At 43.3% G+C, this 18161-nt stretch overlaps 1 protein-coding gene across 1 annotated transcript in view; it reads right to left on the bottom strand.

Moving 5' to 3' along the window:
• The window catches only part of MAP3K7CL (MAP3K7 C-terminal like), a 51995-nt gene extending 38050 nt beyond the window's left edge, over window positions 1–13945 (bottom strand). The window contains exon 1 of the mRNA XM_069760034.1: window positions 13856–13945. Coding sequence (XP_069616135.1) covers window positions 13856–13925 — 70 coding nt within the window. The 5' untranslated portion in view covers window positions 13926–13945. The remainder of the gene's footprint in view (window positions 1–13855) is intronic.
• Between the last annotated feature and the right edge of the window lie 4216 nt (window positions 13946–18161).

Raw genomic sequence — 18161 nt, 5'->3', positions numbered from 1 at the left:
TGATATGTCAGGTTCCCTTCAAAGGTGACCTGTCCCCAAGTAAAAAGTGGGTTGTTTTTGTTGCCATCTTATTCCTGTTGCTTCTCTGTGTATACCGTATTTTGTTTTTCTAAAATCTGTCTTACAGTTTCAGAGATATTGGACTTTATTTAGGGTTAATGTTTATGGGTTTTGGTAAAGAGGCCCACATCTCTGTAACTGTATGACAGATTTAGAAAAAAAACAAACAGCAGAAAACTCAGGGGAGCAGCGGGAATAAAATAATAACTGGTCATTTCTGACCTGGTTACAGGTTCCTTTTAAGTGACCCTTTTCACATACTGTATTTGAGGAACCATGTATTTGAGGGGCTATTTTTTACAGTCCATTTGAGAAAATAATAACAATGCGAGGGACCCCCTTGAGTACTGTGTTCAAGGAACCTTGTCATATGTCATGTAATCTGAGGAACACTACAATTTGAAAGAACTTTTCAGACACTGTAATCTTCATGAGGTTCGGTTTTATATAAACTATCCAGTAAAAACTATATTCTAAGAGACCATTTCAGGCACATGATTTATAAGGACTCATACCATGTCTCTAAGGGCCTATGTCATATATATCCAATAAAATTTACAGTTTAATCTGAGGAACACTTTTATGCACTTTGAGGAACCCCATTACCTACCAACAACCTTGCTCTATGAGCATCTGTTTCCTATATATAATATCTGAGGAAACCAAAAATGTCTTCATCCTTTTTAGGGACTATTTTCATCATATCCCTGGAGTAGCCTATAATTTATATGGTCCTAAATTATAATAATTACGGTATTGAAGAAAACCTGTAGTCTGAGGGGCCCTTTCATCTACTGTATTTGAACCATAGGAGCTATTTTATTACATTCATTTTAGAAAACATCAATGTGACAGACCATGTAATCTCTCTGAGGGTCTATGTCGTAAAATCTGTTTGAGGAACCCTAGAGCCCCTCCATACACTTTAGATCACAGTCTTCCGAACGATGCAGCTGACCAATTGTTTGGTCAATGGCTATTTCCACTGACTCCCCCTTACATAGGAGCTCTCATTGGCGTTCCTCTGTTCTTTATGAGAGAAACACTGCCAGACACATCTGCAGGTGGCTTATCTCTTGAAGAATAAACAAAAAAAAAAAAAAATTCTACAGTCCAAAATCAGATGTGCTGGATTCTTTTGTCCCCAACATCATCTGTCAAGAGACCCTATACACGTTGGACTCTCAGTCGCACACAAGGCTATCGCTTAACGTTACTCTATTGTGTATAAGGGCCATTACATTTGAGAGACCGTCTCAGACACTAAACCCCACAATCTCTATAAGAGTCTATTTGCTGTAGTCTATCTATTCTAGACCAGTATGTGATAGACCTATTCAGGACATGATTTTTCGGAACCATGACAACTTTTTGAGGGTCTACGTGATATAAACTGAGGAAGCCTATTGTCATGAGTATGTATTCAAAACCTTGAGCCTGTGCTTTGTGGTCGGCTTCTCTGTCCACTTAGCCACAGAAGACATCTTTTCTCATAGTTGTTTAGTTTCCGTTATCCTTGTTTCAGTCTTTTTAGGGTAAGAGGCTTTTTCATTTACTCATTTGATTACCTATCACCTTTTGGGTGCGACTTTATCTACTTTCCCACTGCTCGGATTTCCTGCTGGTGATTGTTTTATTTGCCATACTGCTGTAGTTCAAACCAATCAGTGAAAGACCAGCTAGGGTTTATCTCTCTGCTGTTGATGTTCTTTACCCTGCAGCTATGTTCTATTTATTTTTAGGAAGTAGGCGGCATATTCTCTAACAATACGTACTTAATCCTTTATTTGGTACTTTGTTTTACTCACTCTGAGATCTATTTCAGCACACTTTCCCATCTATAGGTAATTTACACTCTGCTCTGCCCTCCGGTTCCTTAGGAGGAACATAAAGCACTCCACGACCTTTCTGGCAGCATAGGTCTGAGATGCCATTGTCTATTCTGTGGTTAGGGCTATCTCAGCTTACGCAGGATCCACTCAGGATAGTGGGGTCAGGATCTCTAGTCTGTACAGGAACTGACAGGGTAAGTTGCAGGTTTTAGTGTTTTATCTATCATCCCGAGTGAGTTGCCACTCTCTCCTTTCACCCTCGCAGATGTTGTATTTTTGGTACTCTGCATTTAATGACCTTGTAGTCTGTATGAGGATCTACTGTATTTCCCATTATCTGAAGGAACCTACATTCAAGTATTGCTATTGAGTAACTGTGGCACCCCAGGGTCCTGGTTGTCACCGTGGCATTGCTTTCCCCTTGGGGAGAGGGATGTCATGCTTGGAAGCGATGAATAATAATCTTTCACCAGGTAAATCTCACATACAACACGTTCACACTCCAGGCCAGAAGGGGGAGCTCTAAACCTGGTTTAGGGTGAACTCCCCTATAAATACATTCTGATCGGGAGGGAAAGAGTTCAGTTAGTTCCTGTCAGAAAGACAGAGGAGAGGGCAGATAGCAGTGAGTGCCAGCAAGTCTGAAGGGGCCCTGTAGTCTGAGGTACTACAGCCCCAGGAGAGAGAGATTGCCAGAAGGGAGCTTGTCATGGAACATCAGCCAAGGCGGAGCTGGTACGATAGGAGAATAGCTGAGCAGACATGGGGGTCTGCAGCTCCTGGCGGAAAGAGGAAACTGAGAAGGAAAGAACAACTTGTAAAAAGAGAGCAGGAGGGAGAAAGCACAGGAGAGAGACGCCAGGGAGCAGAGCTGAGAAGACGCTACCTGGCTAATGCAGATTCCGGTAGCCGGAAAACCGTGGCCGTGCTGAACTCTATAGTGGCATAGCTGAAACCTGCAGGACAGCTGGATTGTAGATCACCTGTCCGCATTGATACCCAGGAGACACAATGATAATTATAGGGCCCGGGTCAATGATAGAGACCCTGTAAAAAGGCCCAGTTCACGTGTCATACGGGTTTTGTCCTAACCTTTATGGGGGACAGAGAGGAGCTGTGAGGACCTTATGTGAAGCCTTAGGCAGTAAGGGACCACATCACCACCGCACTTGGAGGAAGGCTTTGATCTCCACCTGGTGAGAGGACTCTTGATTTGCTTCCAAGCCGGCCAGACCCTGCCTGTACCTGTTGTCTGGTGCCCTGGACTGCAGTTGCCTGAAGCTACAGTAAACCAGGTAAAGACTGCAAACCTGTGCCCTCGTTCTTCACTGCACCTCTCAACATCTTCACCTATACATCAGGAGCCCTGGGGACCTACTTCACCCGTGGGAAGGTATACCATCTAGCTGCCATAACATCACCCCAGAGGACCCCTTTAAGCAGCGTCGGTCCCTACTGAACGAACACCACAAGTGCGTCATGAACAATAGACTTTATCCACAATTCCCCTTAAAAGTCCTTTCCCCTTTTAATTGAGTCCCAGTGCCACGGACCGGGTACCAAGTACTCCACGGCCCAAGCGGGCGACTCATAAACCTGTCACTTCTCTGAGGGTTTATGTCACATGTCACATCAGTTATCTGAAAAAAAAAGTATCAATGTCGGCTCATGTGTTTTCGATTGGGAGAATGGAGAAAGCTGGTGTCAGACACCTTTTCAAAGGCAGTTCTCCCAGAGAACAAAAGAATTGAGGGGGTTGAGTTTAAACTACCTGATCAATATCTACCCTGGTATCATATGTCGGGGGTGAGGTTGGATGCCCCAATACATATAAACATTCAATATCGTTGGATTCAACTGACTGTTTAGACACTGCCGGCGGCACAGGAAGCCCGGGGACAGCGGCGGCAGCAGCAGAGAAGACGGCGGTGAGAGCGGCGGGGAGGAAGCGGAGCGGCGGACACAGAAGCAGAAACAGCGGCGGGGACGACCACAATGGAGGAGGAGCCGGCACGAAGCCCAGAGAGGTAAGTAGAAGCGGCAGCTGTAAGGCTGGTTTCATATTTGCGTTTGTGTCCGCAGCGTTTCTACCGCATATATCCGCATGCGTTGTGTATTCCTATATTTAACATTAGGAACACATGCGTTTGTGATTTTTCGCGTTTTGTCGCGTTTGATGACGCATGCGTCGTTTCGTCGTTTGCGGCTTGGCGCAGAAATGCAACATGTAGTAATTTTTAGAGGCGTCAATTTGCCACCTGGAAACACATGTGGTCGATTGCGCAAGGTTTGCGACAAAAAAACGCATTGCTGTCAATATGAACGCATGCGTTCAGAAGCACATGCGTGTGGTTGCGTTCGTGAACGCATGCGTTCCACAAGAGAAAAACATGCCTAGACACTGATAAGCCATCCCCCACACAGTAGGTGATAAAGGGAGGTAGTGGACATTTGCCGGTCACTACTCAGCAGACAGCCAAGCAGAACAGACGGACCACAGCAGACAGCCAAGCAGAACACACGGACCACAGCACCTTTGAGAAAACAAGACTCTGAACAATGTGAGTATATCCTAGCCAATGCCTTTATTTTCTATTTTCTGCCTCTACATGTCCTAATTTCTGCCATTTCTTTCTTTCTACATGCATCAGAATGTCTTCTTCTTCGGCTTCTTCTCATGAGGAGTTTCTTCCTGGGCCGTCGGAAGTCGAGCATGTCAGTGAGGGGAGTACTAGCCTCGTCAGATTGGTAAGTATTCACCGTCACATCCACACATGGGACAATTTTTGTTTTTAATTTTTTTAGAGCTATTCTTCATCTGCGGCAGAGACTGGGCAGGAGCAGCGGAGTCAAAGTCGGGTGGAAAGACTGCAGCGGGTACGTATACAAGACTGACTGTTTTATGTACTGTATCCTGTAATATTCTTGAATCTTCCTTTCTTTCCATTCGTATTTCTTAACTTTTTTCTTCTGGAATGCTTTTGTATGTTGACTTTCCTATTCATGCCATTTCTCTGCATCTTTTTTATTTCTTTTCCTTATGTTAATTGACCAAACTTTAATGACTTTATTTAATTTTTAGGGTCCACAACGGGAGGATGATCTGATTGAGAATGAACTCCTCATCTCCCTGGTCCAGGAGTGAGTCCCGTTGTGGGACACCCGGGATCCACTGCACTCAAACAACGTCACATTGCGGCGCCTATGGAATGAGGTGGCCAAAGAGCTGTGGGATGGCTGGGACAACGCCCCGACTCGGGTCCGAAATGCATTTGGTAAGTATTGCACTGCAGTGTGAAGCAGCAGAGACCTTGGCTGTGCTAACTCGACTGTGTGTGATGAAAGAAACTCTCAGGAGTTTCTGTCATCCCACACAGTTGTGTGAGCACGGCCAAAAGTCCTTTTTGTGACCATTTTTTTTTTTTTTTTTTAACAGTGGCCAAAGTCAAAACACGTTGGCGTTCAATTGAGGACCGCTTCAACAAGGACCTGCGTCAAGAGAGCCGTGTTCCCAGTGGTTCAGGAGCAAGGATCCGAACGTACAAATACCATCGCGTTCTGGCATTTTTAAGACCGGTCCTTGCCCAGAGAGCGTAAGTATTTATCACGTGCAATAGGTTGTATTGCATTGCCATACTATGTATGTTTCTATTCCACAGGATTTGGCATCTGGTTTATTTTTGGTATTAATTTTCTTTTTCCTTTTTTCGCAGCACATGGACCACTACTGTTGGCCCATGTTCTGGAGCGGTCCTTCATCCGAGAGCCGCGGACCCGTCCCAGCCATCCAGCAGCGCAGCAGCAAGTGGACCTTCCACACTAACTGGAGACCAGGGAGCTGGTCCATCAGATCTTCCCCTTTCGCAGTCCTCTTCCACTGCCCCTTTTTTTTTGGGCTCCTCCCGGCAGCGGCAGAGGGCTTTGGACAGGTCACTCATGTCTGAGTTTTTGCACTTGAGCTCGGTTTTACACGAAGCAATCAAGGCTTTGGGTGACCTAATGGATGTTTCACATAGCCTCTTGAATGCACGTATCCAGGACATCACCAAAAGCCTTGATCAAGTGAAAGCCGACCTCCAGAGGCCAGCACATCATTTTTTTAACCAAATTGTACAGGGCATGTTGGAACACCTTACTCCTGATCTCCAGCTGAGTGTCATGCAGGCCTGCAATGCTGCTTAAGTGCAGGCTATGCAGCAGAGTTGGTATTTCCAGCAGACAGTGTCAGCATATCCAACTGTGCCTTCACTGTCACGATTAACCTCAATGCCGACTTCTGCTGCATACCACTGCACGGCCACCTCAATTCCTTCCACAGCCGGACACCGCTACAGCGCCAGCACCATGCCGAGTGCAGTTGGACATCCCACCTCCACCACCGTGACAACCGCTGCTCCTGCTTGGACCTCCTCCACTGACACCACGATGCAGCCGGACCCTGGCATGGCTGCACGCTCTACGAGCGCTATGGACTCTGGCATGGCTGCACGCTCTATGAGCGCTATGGACTCTGGCATGGCTGCACGCTCTACGAGCGCTATGGACTCTGGCATGGCTGCACGCTCTACGAGCGCTATGGACTGTGACACAGTGCAGCCGGACCCCGACAGGTCACCCACCAACACGCCACATGAGCCCACCAATACCAGAACCCGGCAAACTAAACCACCCCCCCCAAAAAAAAAAACAGAGAACTCTTAGCATTCCTCCCCCTTCACCTCCCAATGTGTCTAATGTTAGGTTTGTCTCACCCTTCCAGTGCGTCTCAAGCCTCTCATGTGTCAAGCCCCATCCCCGAACTACCAGACCCCACTAGTTTCATTGCCCCTTCTCCTGCCACCTCTGCATCGTCCACGGTTAGCCAGGTCTCAGTGCTTCACACCCCCTGTTTACATCACTCTACCCCAAGCCGGCACAGTTAAATAAATTTTTTGGTTGTTAAAAAATTAATACAATTTGATTTGCCCCAATTATGTTTGGTTTATTGTGTCTATCGCCGCCGGCAACACACACCGTGCGCCAAATAAGAAACTTCGCCACACACTTAATTTTTGGGCCACATCATATCTCCAGTAGTTATAAAAAAGACTGCAGCTTTGTGTGTCTTTAGTATAAAGATACGAGGTGGGCCAAAAAATAATAGATGTATTATCTCCATAATCTCTTCTTTCTGCTGTGACTTCAGTTGCAGTCTGAAGAGAAAATGGAGGAAATACAGTGCAGAACTCTACTGAACTGGTCAGGTGTCAAAAAAACAAATTAGTTATGACACCTGACCTGGTGAGTAGAGAACTGCCTTGCATGATAACCTCCATTTTCTCTTCTGTGTACATAATCTATTACACACAAATAGAAGGGACGATGGTGGTCATACACGGCATATCTATGCTCACATGCACAGGTGTCAGAAATAGTAAATTCATGAGGCTGTTATATGTGCATCATGAATTCATTATTTCTAACACCTGACTTCATGAGTATAGATCTCTTGAATGTGACAGTCATTGTCTCTTCAGTCTGTGTCCAATGGATACTGCAGAACAGAATCAGGACGCAATGACGTCACCAAGCGTAAAGCAACATGGCTGCCATAACACAAGCATGTATGTGATCAGTGTTTTAGATTAGTATTTGTAAGCCAAAACAAGGAGTGGAACAATTAGAGGCAAATTATGATATTAACATAATAACTAGCACCTCTGCCTTTAACACCCACTCCTGGCTTTTGATTACAAATACTGATATTAAATACAGACCAAATACTGCTAGTTTTAGGACAGACTAGGTTTGTAGAGGAAAAACATAGGAGACACGGTCAACACAACCAAAACTAAGGTTTAATAATGAGAAATATTATTATCATTGTAGAAAATTACTGTTACAGATCTAATTACAAAAGGACATTTACACAACATTGTCCTGCCATGACACACGTCCAATATCTGAATCAAAAAAGTCAGCAAATTGGTCCCGCATATGACCAACTGCTGCAGTTGACCGCAGCGGGTAATGCTGGAAATCGGGCAGTGGGTGTGCAACTGGTTCATCCAGTTCAATGTTGGGTCGCTCTTTAGTCATTATGTAATTGTGCAGAACCACACAGGCTTTGACCACCTCGTCGACTGTTTCCACTTTTAGATTTATGGCTGATGCAAGAATGCGCCATTTTGAGACCAGAATGCCAAAGGTACACTCTACTGTTCTTTGGGCCCTGGTCAGTCTGTAGTTAAAGATCCTTCTAGTGTGGTTCAAGTCCCGACTGGAATATGGCTTCAGTAGGTTTTCACACATCTGAAAGGCCTCATCCCCAACCATAACAAATGGCATCGGTGGACCTTCAGTGTTGGGGAGAGGTTGTGGCGGGGGAAAATTGAAATTGTTGCCATACACACGCCGGCCCATATCCGAGTTCTTGAAAGTCTGGGAATCGTTGCCACGGCCAAAAGCTCCAATGTCCACAGCGATGAAGCGACAGTTCGCATCAGATATTGCCATGAGCACAACAGAAAAATATTTTTTTATAGTTGAAAAACTCCGATCCGGTTCTGGCAGGTTTGATAATGTGGATGTGCTTTCCATCCACCGCTCCTAAACAGTTTGGGAAATCACACACACTCCAGAATTTTTCAGCTATTTCAAGCCACATGTCCGCGGTGGGTACGGGTATAAACTCATCCCGGAGTACATTCCACAAAGCCCGACAGGTGTCCGCAACTATTCCAGACAGGGTGGATATTCCAAGCCGGTATTGGAAGAGGAGGGATGATAAACTCTCTCCGGTTGCCAGAAATCTGGAAGAAAATAATCAAAAAATAAAAAAATTTACAATCTATTCTATTTATGGTGTGTTTACGCTAAAGAAAGATAGGAAAATACCAAAAACATACATGTCTGAAAACACAAAATTTGGACTGCCATTGGTTTAGATTTGTAACGTACCTTAATGTAACCAGCAGACGTTCCTCCAGTGGAATCGCTCCACGGAGCTGGGTGTCCTGTCTCCGTATGGTTCCTTGGACATGAGCAAGCAAATCCCGAAAAGAGTCTTGCGACATCCTTGTATATTCATGGAATTTCTCCGGGTTGGCATTAAGCTCGCCATACAGCGTGTGATAGGCTCCCCGGCTCTCACGTAGTTCGATTATGGGGTGTCTCCAAAAACGCCTATGTTGTCTCCTTCTCCATCTTTCGCGATTTCTGTCTTGCTCCCAAGCAAAAGCACAGACAAGAAACAGCTTGATGCTTAAATCCATTTTAAAATCAAAGCTCTCCATGCGAAGATCCATTATGACACAGGATACAGGAGCAAAATCTGAATATTACAGCTGTTCTGGGGTCTATATAAAGAAATCCCATAATACACGCCCTCAGTAGTCCCATTGCCGGTGTCTGGTTATCTAGATTTTTCTCTTGTGAAATTTCTCATCATGCGCACAAAAAACGCAAATGCAGGAAAAACCGCATATAAACGCGTACAAACGCGGCGTTTTTTTAACCGCATGCGGTACCGCATGCGTCTAAAGAACGCCGCGTTTGTACGCGTTTTTTCCACCCTTTGTGGATGCGTATTAAACACTGCGGATTTAAACGCAAATGTGAAACTAGCCTAACACTGTTAGAGATAACCTGTAATCCCTAGGACAATCTATTCTATATAAATGGATCTGATAACTTGAAGCAGGGTCTGTGCGAACACCTGGTGAACCAGGCCAGATGCAGGGGAGTTTGGTTTCTGCAGAGTCCACTCTGCCCAGAATTTAATTTGCACTGCATGTATGGAGAGCGCTCAGGAGCAGGGCCGGACTGGCCATTTGGCAATTCTGGCAAATGCCAGAAGGGCCGGTCTGGTTGTGGGCTGCCTTGCTGCTGCATTGTTAACAAAATCTGTGTTATCAGGACACCCATACTGTTAAGAGTTGTGACGGAGCACAAAGTCGCTGACTCCGTCACTTACCCCAGTAGGCCACGGGTATCATCAGACATATTGGTCTTGTAGTAAATCTTGTTTTCCCTCTATCCCGGGTAATATTAGTAATATATCCCATCTGATGCTTGGAGATGGAGATAACATGGGCCTGTGTGATTTCAGATGCCAGGGCTGAATTTCAGCCCCAGTCCGTACCTGCTCAGGAGCTAAGTGTGTTCCATAAAGAAAAGGTGCTGGCTGTCTAATACAGCTGGCGCACAAGCTGCTGGGACTGGAGCAAGTTCCAGTTGCAGCAGCTTAACCTCCTAGATACCATTGTCAATTGTGACAGCAGCATTGAAGCGGTTGGAAGTGGGGGAAGGTGTTGTTCCAATGCCCTACTGAAGGCTCCTGTGTCTGCCATGTTTGTACCGCTACGAGGCACAGGCTGGGCTTCATGGAAGGTTGGACGCTTTACAACACACTACAATAGTAAAACATTCCAGTGCATCGGACAAGCAAATTAAGTGATTGTATGTTCAAATACCCTAAGGAGAAAAATATATAAGTTCACATCATCCTCCATTTTCCAAAACGTTAATAAAATTTAAAAAACAAAATAAAATAATTAGTATCACCGTGTGAGCGCAACTGTTCAAACCAATAAAATATCAAAATATTTGTCCAATATGGTGAACTCAGAAATTCAAAGGCAATGGCCAGTCCGTTCCTCTATAAGGGCTCATTTCCACTTGCGAGTAAAACGGACGAGTGCAATCCGATAAAAAAAAAAAATCGGATTGCACTCGGACCAATGTTATTCAATAGGTGTCTTTTCATTTGCGATTTTTTTCTCAGCCGAAATCGGACTCGCCAATGCAAGTCAATGGGTGCGATAAAAAAAAATGCATGGCATACGGAACATCCGTATTCCATCCGTTTTTTACGGATACCTTACCATTATGTGTCATAGAACACTGTAAATAGTCCTGTAAATGACTGTATAAAAATAGTTGCAGAGAAAAAAAACGGATTGCATATGGATGTAAAACGGATGGTGCAATAAAAAAAAAAAAAAAAAAAAAAAACGCATTGAACTCGCATCACAAACGCATGACAAACGCATACTTTTCATCCCTTTTTTCGGTCCAGATTACGGACCAATTTGTCTATCACAAGTGGAAATGAGCCCTAACTGAGAAATCAGCATTTGAATTGATATGCAAATGAGGTTGACGAGCTATGGTAGATCTGAAGATTCTGTCACTCCAGCTCTATTCTGGGCTCAGCGCCATCTCCTCCTGCATGATTGCCAGCCTCTATGCTGTGTGACTTTAAGCAAAGGAGCCAGCAGTTAAGCAGTAGGAATAGAGCTGGAGTGACAGAGGCTTCAGATCTATAAGTAGTTCCTCAGCCTCATTTGCATATCAGTAATGGAGGAACAGACTGGCTATGTAAAGGTATTGCTACAGACAAACATACTGTAAATAGTTTTGGGGGTGAGATCTTGCTTACAAATTCCCTAAAAAAAAAAAAAAAATATGGTAAAATGAATTCAAAAAGTAGTTTAGATCCTAAAATGCTAATGGTAAATGCTGTGGTTGTGCCACAAAAAAAAACCAAAAAAACAAATGAAACCACCCTTACACAACTCTTTTGATTGAAAAATAAAAAAATTCTTGTAAGTCTGGATTGAAAAATTAAAAGTGAAGAGGTTCCCACTGGGACTGTGTTTCCCAAAGGCTCAAATAAACCTGGAGCTGACATTGATCCGAAGGACCCTTTAAGGTAGTGGCTTTAATTAGAATTGTCATCTATCTATATAAATCTATGGAAAGAACACTATCATCTGAGAGATCCCCTAAAGGTACCGTCACATTTAGCGACGCTGCAGCGATCTAGACAACGATGCCGATCGCTGCAGCGTCGCTGTGTGGTCGCTGGAGAGCTGTCACACAGACAGCTCTCCAGCGACCAACGATGCCGAGGTCCCCGGGTAACCAGGGTAAACATCGGGTTACTAAGTGCAGGGCCGCGCTTAGTAACCCGATGTTTACCCTGGTTACCAGTGTAAATGTAAAGAAAAACAAACACTACATACTTACATTCCGGTGTCTGTCGCGTCCCCCGGCGTTCTGCTTCCCTGCACTGTGTAAGCGCCGGCCGTAAAGCAGAGCGGTGACGTCACCGCTGTGCTCTGCTTTACGGCCGGCCGGCGCTGACACAGTGCAGGGAAGCAGAACGCCGGGGGATGCGACAGACACCGGCCCTGCGCTTAGTAACCCGATGTTTACCCTGGTTACCAGTGAAGACATCGCTGAATCGGCGTCACACACACCGATTCAGCGATGTCAGCGGGTGATCCAGCGACGAAATAAAGTTCTGGCCTTTCTGCTCCGACCAATGATGTCACAGCAGGGGCCTGATCGCTGCTACGTGTCAAACACAACGATATCGCTATCCAGGACGCTGCAACGTCACGGATCGCTAGCGATATCGTTGTTAAGTTGTTCAGTGTGAAGGTACCTTTAGACACTGTATCACCTTGTAATCTAGGTGAAGATCTACTTATATCCCAGTGGACCTTTTTAAAGGGAATTTATCACGAGGTTTTTGCCACCTAATCTGAGCGCAGCATAATGTAGAGACAGAGACACTGACTTCTCTGATATCTCACCTATTGGGCTGCTTGTTGTAGTTTTGATAAAATCACAGTTTTATCACCAGAAAAATATCACTAGAGGACTAGTAAACCTGCTGCTAGGTAGTCCTCCATATTTCGGAGCTCTGAATAACCCCGCCCCCACCACCGATTGGTAACTTTTCTATACCTGGGCAGAAAGCGACCAATCAGTGGTGTGGGCGGGGTTTTAAAGAGCTCAGCAGTCAGAGAACTGGTAGATTTCCAGCAGCTAAATTTTATCAATACTTCAGTCAGCAGCCCAGTAAGTAACACATCGCTAGAATCAGGGTCTCTGCCCCTACATCATGAGGGTGGAGCGAAAACCTGGTGACAGATTCCCTTTTAGAACAGTCATCTTTTTGAGGTTCTATGTCATGTTCTCTATCTAAAAAAAAAAGGTAAAATCTTAGAGACCCCTTTAGACACTGTATTAGAAATAACCTGTAATGTCTATAGGTATGTTTTTCATATCATTGATGTAAGGACACACATAATCGGAGGGACCCTTTCACATGTATTTAATGAATCCTGCCATCTCGTGAGGATAGGTTCACACTAGGCATTCTTGCTGCGTTTTTCTGTTAATTTTCAGCTGATTTTTACAGTACCAGCAAAGCCTATGAGATTTCAGAAATCCCATGCATACGTTTTTTTTGTCATCAGTATTTTGTGCTTTGCATGTTTTTTTTGGTCACTTTTTTTTTTTCAGCATTTTTCACTCATTGACATGAATGGGTGGTGAAAAAATGCTGAAAAAAACCGCACCAAAATCACCAAAATCTGGTTTTCCTGTGTTTTTGTGCCAAAACTTGATTCTATGGAATAGGGACTTTTTTTTTTCCAACACTAAACTCCATCAGCATGCACAGGAGACAAATCTAGCATGTCAAAACAACCTAAAAAAAAAAAAAAAAAACGCAACAAACACCTTGTTTTTTCTGCAGCTTTTTTCCTGCCAAGAGATCAGGTTTTGCTGCAGTAGAAAAACGCAGAAAAAACGCCTAGTGTGAACGTACCCTAAATCTGAGGAATCCTTGGCAGTAATGATTTAGAGAATCATCTGCTTTACATTTTCCATTTTTGAAGCAGAATTTTATTTTTTTTCTAATTATTTTCACCAGCTTATTCTTTAACTCGGATAAGCTCATGATCTAATTTTTATATTCTCTGCATGATCCCTTTAAATATGATAAAAGTAACACTTCCATAAGCAGCGAGTGAACAGAGCCTCGGCTCGTACATATTTTATTCTGCAGCATTCATTATAAGGGATCCTTTGTGACAAATAGAGATAACGGACGGCAGATCTTATCCTCCGTGGGATGTGTGGTCTGGTTTCTTGTTCATTGAGGAAGAAGGAGATAAATGCAGTACCTGCGGAGTCATTAAGACTGAAGGAAATGCGCACAGGTTTATCAGCGGGGATTCTCGCCGTGGTGATCATGTGGGCACAATGACTTCAACCGCCTTATCGGAAATAATACTGAAACGAGAAGAATAAACACATAAGCGATTGGTATGGAAAACTCATTCTAACACGCTGCAATGAAAATCTAAAATGAGAGTGAAAAAAAAAAAAACATAAGAAACCATTGAAAAGGACAACGTTTTAACAAAAGCCACATAATAATCATGTGGTAGCCATAAATTCCCGATAAAACCTAGTCCGACCAAAAAGCCAGACCAGAGGCAGAAGAATATGTGGCAGACAAGTGCTTGACTTGAATCATTGCCCCCTTTATAAGGTGAATAAACAACATTGCCATAAATATTACTCGCTATACAACTAATGTCGTCATACAGCTCTCATAAATAAAGCTGTCATACTGTACATGGAACTAATATCGCCATAAAGAACTCAAACAGTGTTGTCATTTAATGTACATAACTAATATCACCACATAGTACCCATAAATAATGCTGTCATATCGTATACATAACTAATATCGCTATATAGCACTTAAGAATAGTGCTGTAATAATGCACACAACTAATGTTACTATGCAGTACTTCTAAGTAAGGTTATTATCTTGTACACACAAGTAATGTCACTTATTCAGCACTTATCAATAACGCTGTCAAACTGTACTCATAACTAATGTCACTCTACATTACTGATAAATAATGCTGTCATATTATATGCATAACTAATGTCGCCACAAAGTAAATGTAAATAACTTTGTCATAATAAACATAATTAATGTCACCATACAGTATTCATAAATGATGCTGTCAAACTGTTCACAGAACTAATATTGCCATAGCGATCAAATGCTGTAAATTATGCTCTTATACCCTACATATAACTAGTCTCACTACATAGTATTTATACATAATGCTATCATATTGTACACATAACTAATATTACTATATAGAACCTATAAATAATTTTGGCATAACTAAAACCACCACACAGTACTCATAAATAATGCTACCGTGTTCTACGCATAACTAATGTCACCATACACTAATCTTAAATAATTCTGTCATAGTTTGCACTTAACTTAATATTGCTATACAGTATTTAAAAATAATGCTGTCATGTTCTACACATAACTAATGTGACCATACAGTACTCAAATAATAATGTCAGATTCTACACATAACTAATGTCACCATACAGCACTCATAAATAATGTTGTCATTCTACACACAATGTCACCATACAGTACTCATAAATAATAATGTCAGATTCTACGCATAACTAATGTCACCATACAGTACTCATAAATAATGTTGTCATTCTACACACAATGTCACCATACAGTACTCATAAATAATAATGTCAGATTCTACGCATAACTAATGTCACCATACAGTACTCATAAATAATGTTGTCATTCTACACACAATTAATGTGACCATACAGTACTCATATTCTACACATAACTAATGTCATCATACAGGAATCGTAAATAATGCGGTCTTATTCTACAGATAACTAATGTGACCATACAGTACTCATAAATATTGGTGTCATATGTGAGGGGTTGGCACACTCAGCTGCTTTCCCAGGTAGACACAAGAACCGTTCGGGTAGAAGATCACCAGCTGGTTTATTGTGGATGACATAAACCTTGGCAGCATTCAGCAAAATAAACAGAGCCTTGCTGGCATAACGGTAAACAAAACAAATAAAGTAGCAGAGTCCATTCCCTGCAGGTAGCCCGCACAGTCCTTTAGCTCCTCCAGGAGCTCTGTGGGAGTTCCTGCTCTCCCAAGACACAACACCACACTGACTCTCACGTCCAGGTGTTTAACATCCCATGTGATGGTCACATGACCTTGACCTCACACAGGTCCTGTCAGGGCTCTGCAGGTGAAGATACGGCGGACCTCCGCCCACCCGCTCTATGGAGGTCCACTAAAACCAGCCCATAACATAGGTTCCTATTAACCCTCTTAGCACTTAGCTTTGCTGTAGGAAAAAACACTCTGGTTTTACATCACTCACCGCAGTGACATTTATCTCCCTTCACATACTGTGCCAGTGACTCTGTCACACGTACTATACCCAGAACCACGGTAATATTATCATACATTAATATTGTCATACATAAATTACTCTTGTCACGGTAATAGCGTCATCATAACCAAAAGTGTCCTATAAACAATAGTGCCAGCGGAGTGTTCCCCATAAAATGTCAAGGACAACAATGTGAGTGGTGGCGGTGATGTAGGAGGAGCAGTATGGTGGTATTGTATTTAGTCGTTTAGAGCAGTAAATGGATAAATGCAGGAGCGGGTTGGCAGGGCATTTCCCCTGGTCACAGCCAACGAGGGGGGCACTCGCAAGCTGCCAAATGTGGTGGTCCTAGGTGTCTCCCAGGCTGCACTTTCGAGTCAGGGGGACTTCAGCAGCAAGAGCCGATCATTGGCTGCTGTGGTCACATGATATAACAATGTCACGCAAGCATCGGGAAACCCAACACAGACATTACGGGAAGGCGCCGATGCAGGAGGTGCGTATAAGCCTTTCTTAGTTTACTCAGGGGTCATAAGTGGACAACCACTTTAAGAATACAGGAGTGTCGGGATCTGAACTCTGTGTTGTGCAGAGATCAAATCACTTTTGACAGTCATTATAATATTCTGTCTGCAAAAGATTGTCTAGAGATAAAGTATGGAAGAAAAAAGTATGAGATGTGGGCATGTGGGCTTATATTGTGCCAACATTGGGTGACAACCAAGATGGCAGCTATTACAGCTTCTTCAATGGTTCTGACTGCTAGCTTTCCCGTGCCCATTGTGCAGAACCATAGACTTCCTATTGACTCCATACACCATGTGGAACAAGTGTTTTGACCGAGCTGTGGAAGTCTCAGGACACGGACCCCCGGTAATTTGCAATAAATTTCAAGCCCTGCCAATTTTAGAAAAAAAAAAAGTGTGAGTACTCTTTAGCCCCTTCATGACCTTGCGATTTTCCGTTTTTCCGTGTTCGTTTTTCGCTCCCCTCCTTCCCAGAGCCATAACTTTTTTTTTTTCCATCAATATGGCCATGTGAGGGTTTATTTTTTGTGAAACGAGTTGTACTTTTGAACAACATCATTGTTTTTAGCATGTCGTGTACTAGAAAACGGGAAAAAAATTCCAAGTGCGGTGAAATTGCAAAAAAAGTGCAATCCCACACTTGTTTTTTGTTTGGCTTTTTGCTAGGTTCACTAAATGCTAAAACTGACCTGCCATTATGATTCTCCAGGTCATTACGAGTTCATAGACATCAAACATGTCTAGGTTCTCTTTTATCTAAGTGGTGAAAAAAAATTCCAAACTTTGCTAAAAAAAAAAAAAAAAATTGAGCCATATTCCGATCCCCGTAGCGTCTCCATTTTTCGTGATCTGGGGTCGGGTGAGGGCTTATTTTTTGCGTGCCGAGCTGATGTTTTTAATGATAGCACTTTCGTGCAAATACGTTCTTTTAATCGCCTGTTATTGCATTTTAATGCAATGTCGCGGCGACCCAAAAAACGTTATTCTGGTGTTTCAAATTTTTTTCTCTCTACGCCATTTAGCGATCAGGTTGATCCTTTTTTTTATTGATAGATCGGGCGATTCTGAACGCGGTGATACTAAATATGTGTATGTTTGATTTTATTTATTGTTTTATTTTGAATGGGGCGAAAGGGGGGTGATTTAAACTTTTATATTTTTTTATTTTTTTCACATTTTTTTTTACTTTTTTTTTTTTTTTACTTTTGCCATGCTCCAACAGCCTCCATGGGAGGCTAGAAGCTGGCACAACTCGATCGGCTCTGCTACATGGGAGCGATCATCAGATGTAGCTGAATTCCGGCATTGCTATGAGCGCCTACCACAGGGTGGCGCTCATAGCAATCCGGCAATCCGACCTCTATGGTTACAATGCAGACGCATCGTTGACCCCTGATCAGGGCCGGACTGGCCATCTGGCAATTCTGGCAAATGCCTGTCTGGTTGTGGGCTGCCTTGTCTGCTATATTGTTAAAAGAATCAAAGTCACTGACTTCGTCACTTACCCCAGCAGGCCACGGGTATCATTAGAAACATTGGTCATGTAGTAAATCTTGCTTTCCTCCATCCAGGGTAATATTAGTAATATATGACATCTGGTGCTTGGGGACGGGGATGGCATGGGCCTGTGTGTTTTCAAATGCCAGGGCTGAGTTCCAGCCCCAGTCTGTACCTGCCCCCGATCATG

This window comes from Ranitomeya imitator, chromosome 3 (genome assembly GCF_032444005.1).
Source record: "Ranitomeya imitator isolate aRanImi1 chromosome 3, aRanImi1.pri, whole genome shotgun sequence".
Lineage (NCBI taxonomy): Eukaryota > Metazoa > Chordata > Amphibia > Anura > Dendrobatidae > Ranitomeya > Ranitomeya imitator.
This window is presented reverse-complemented; position numbering and strand designations above follow the sequence as displayed.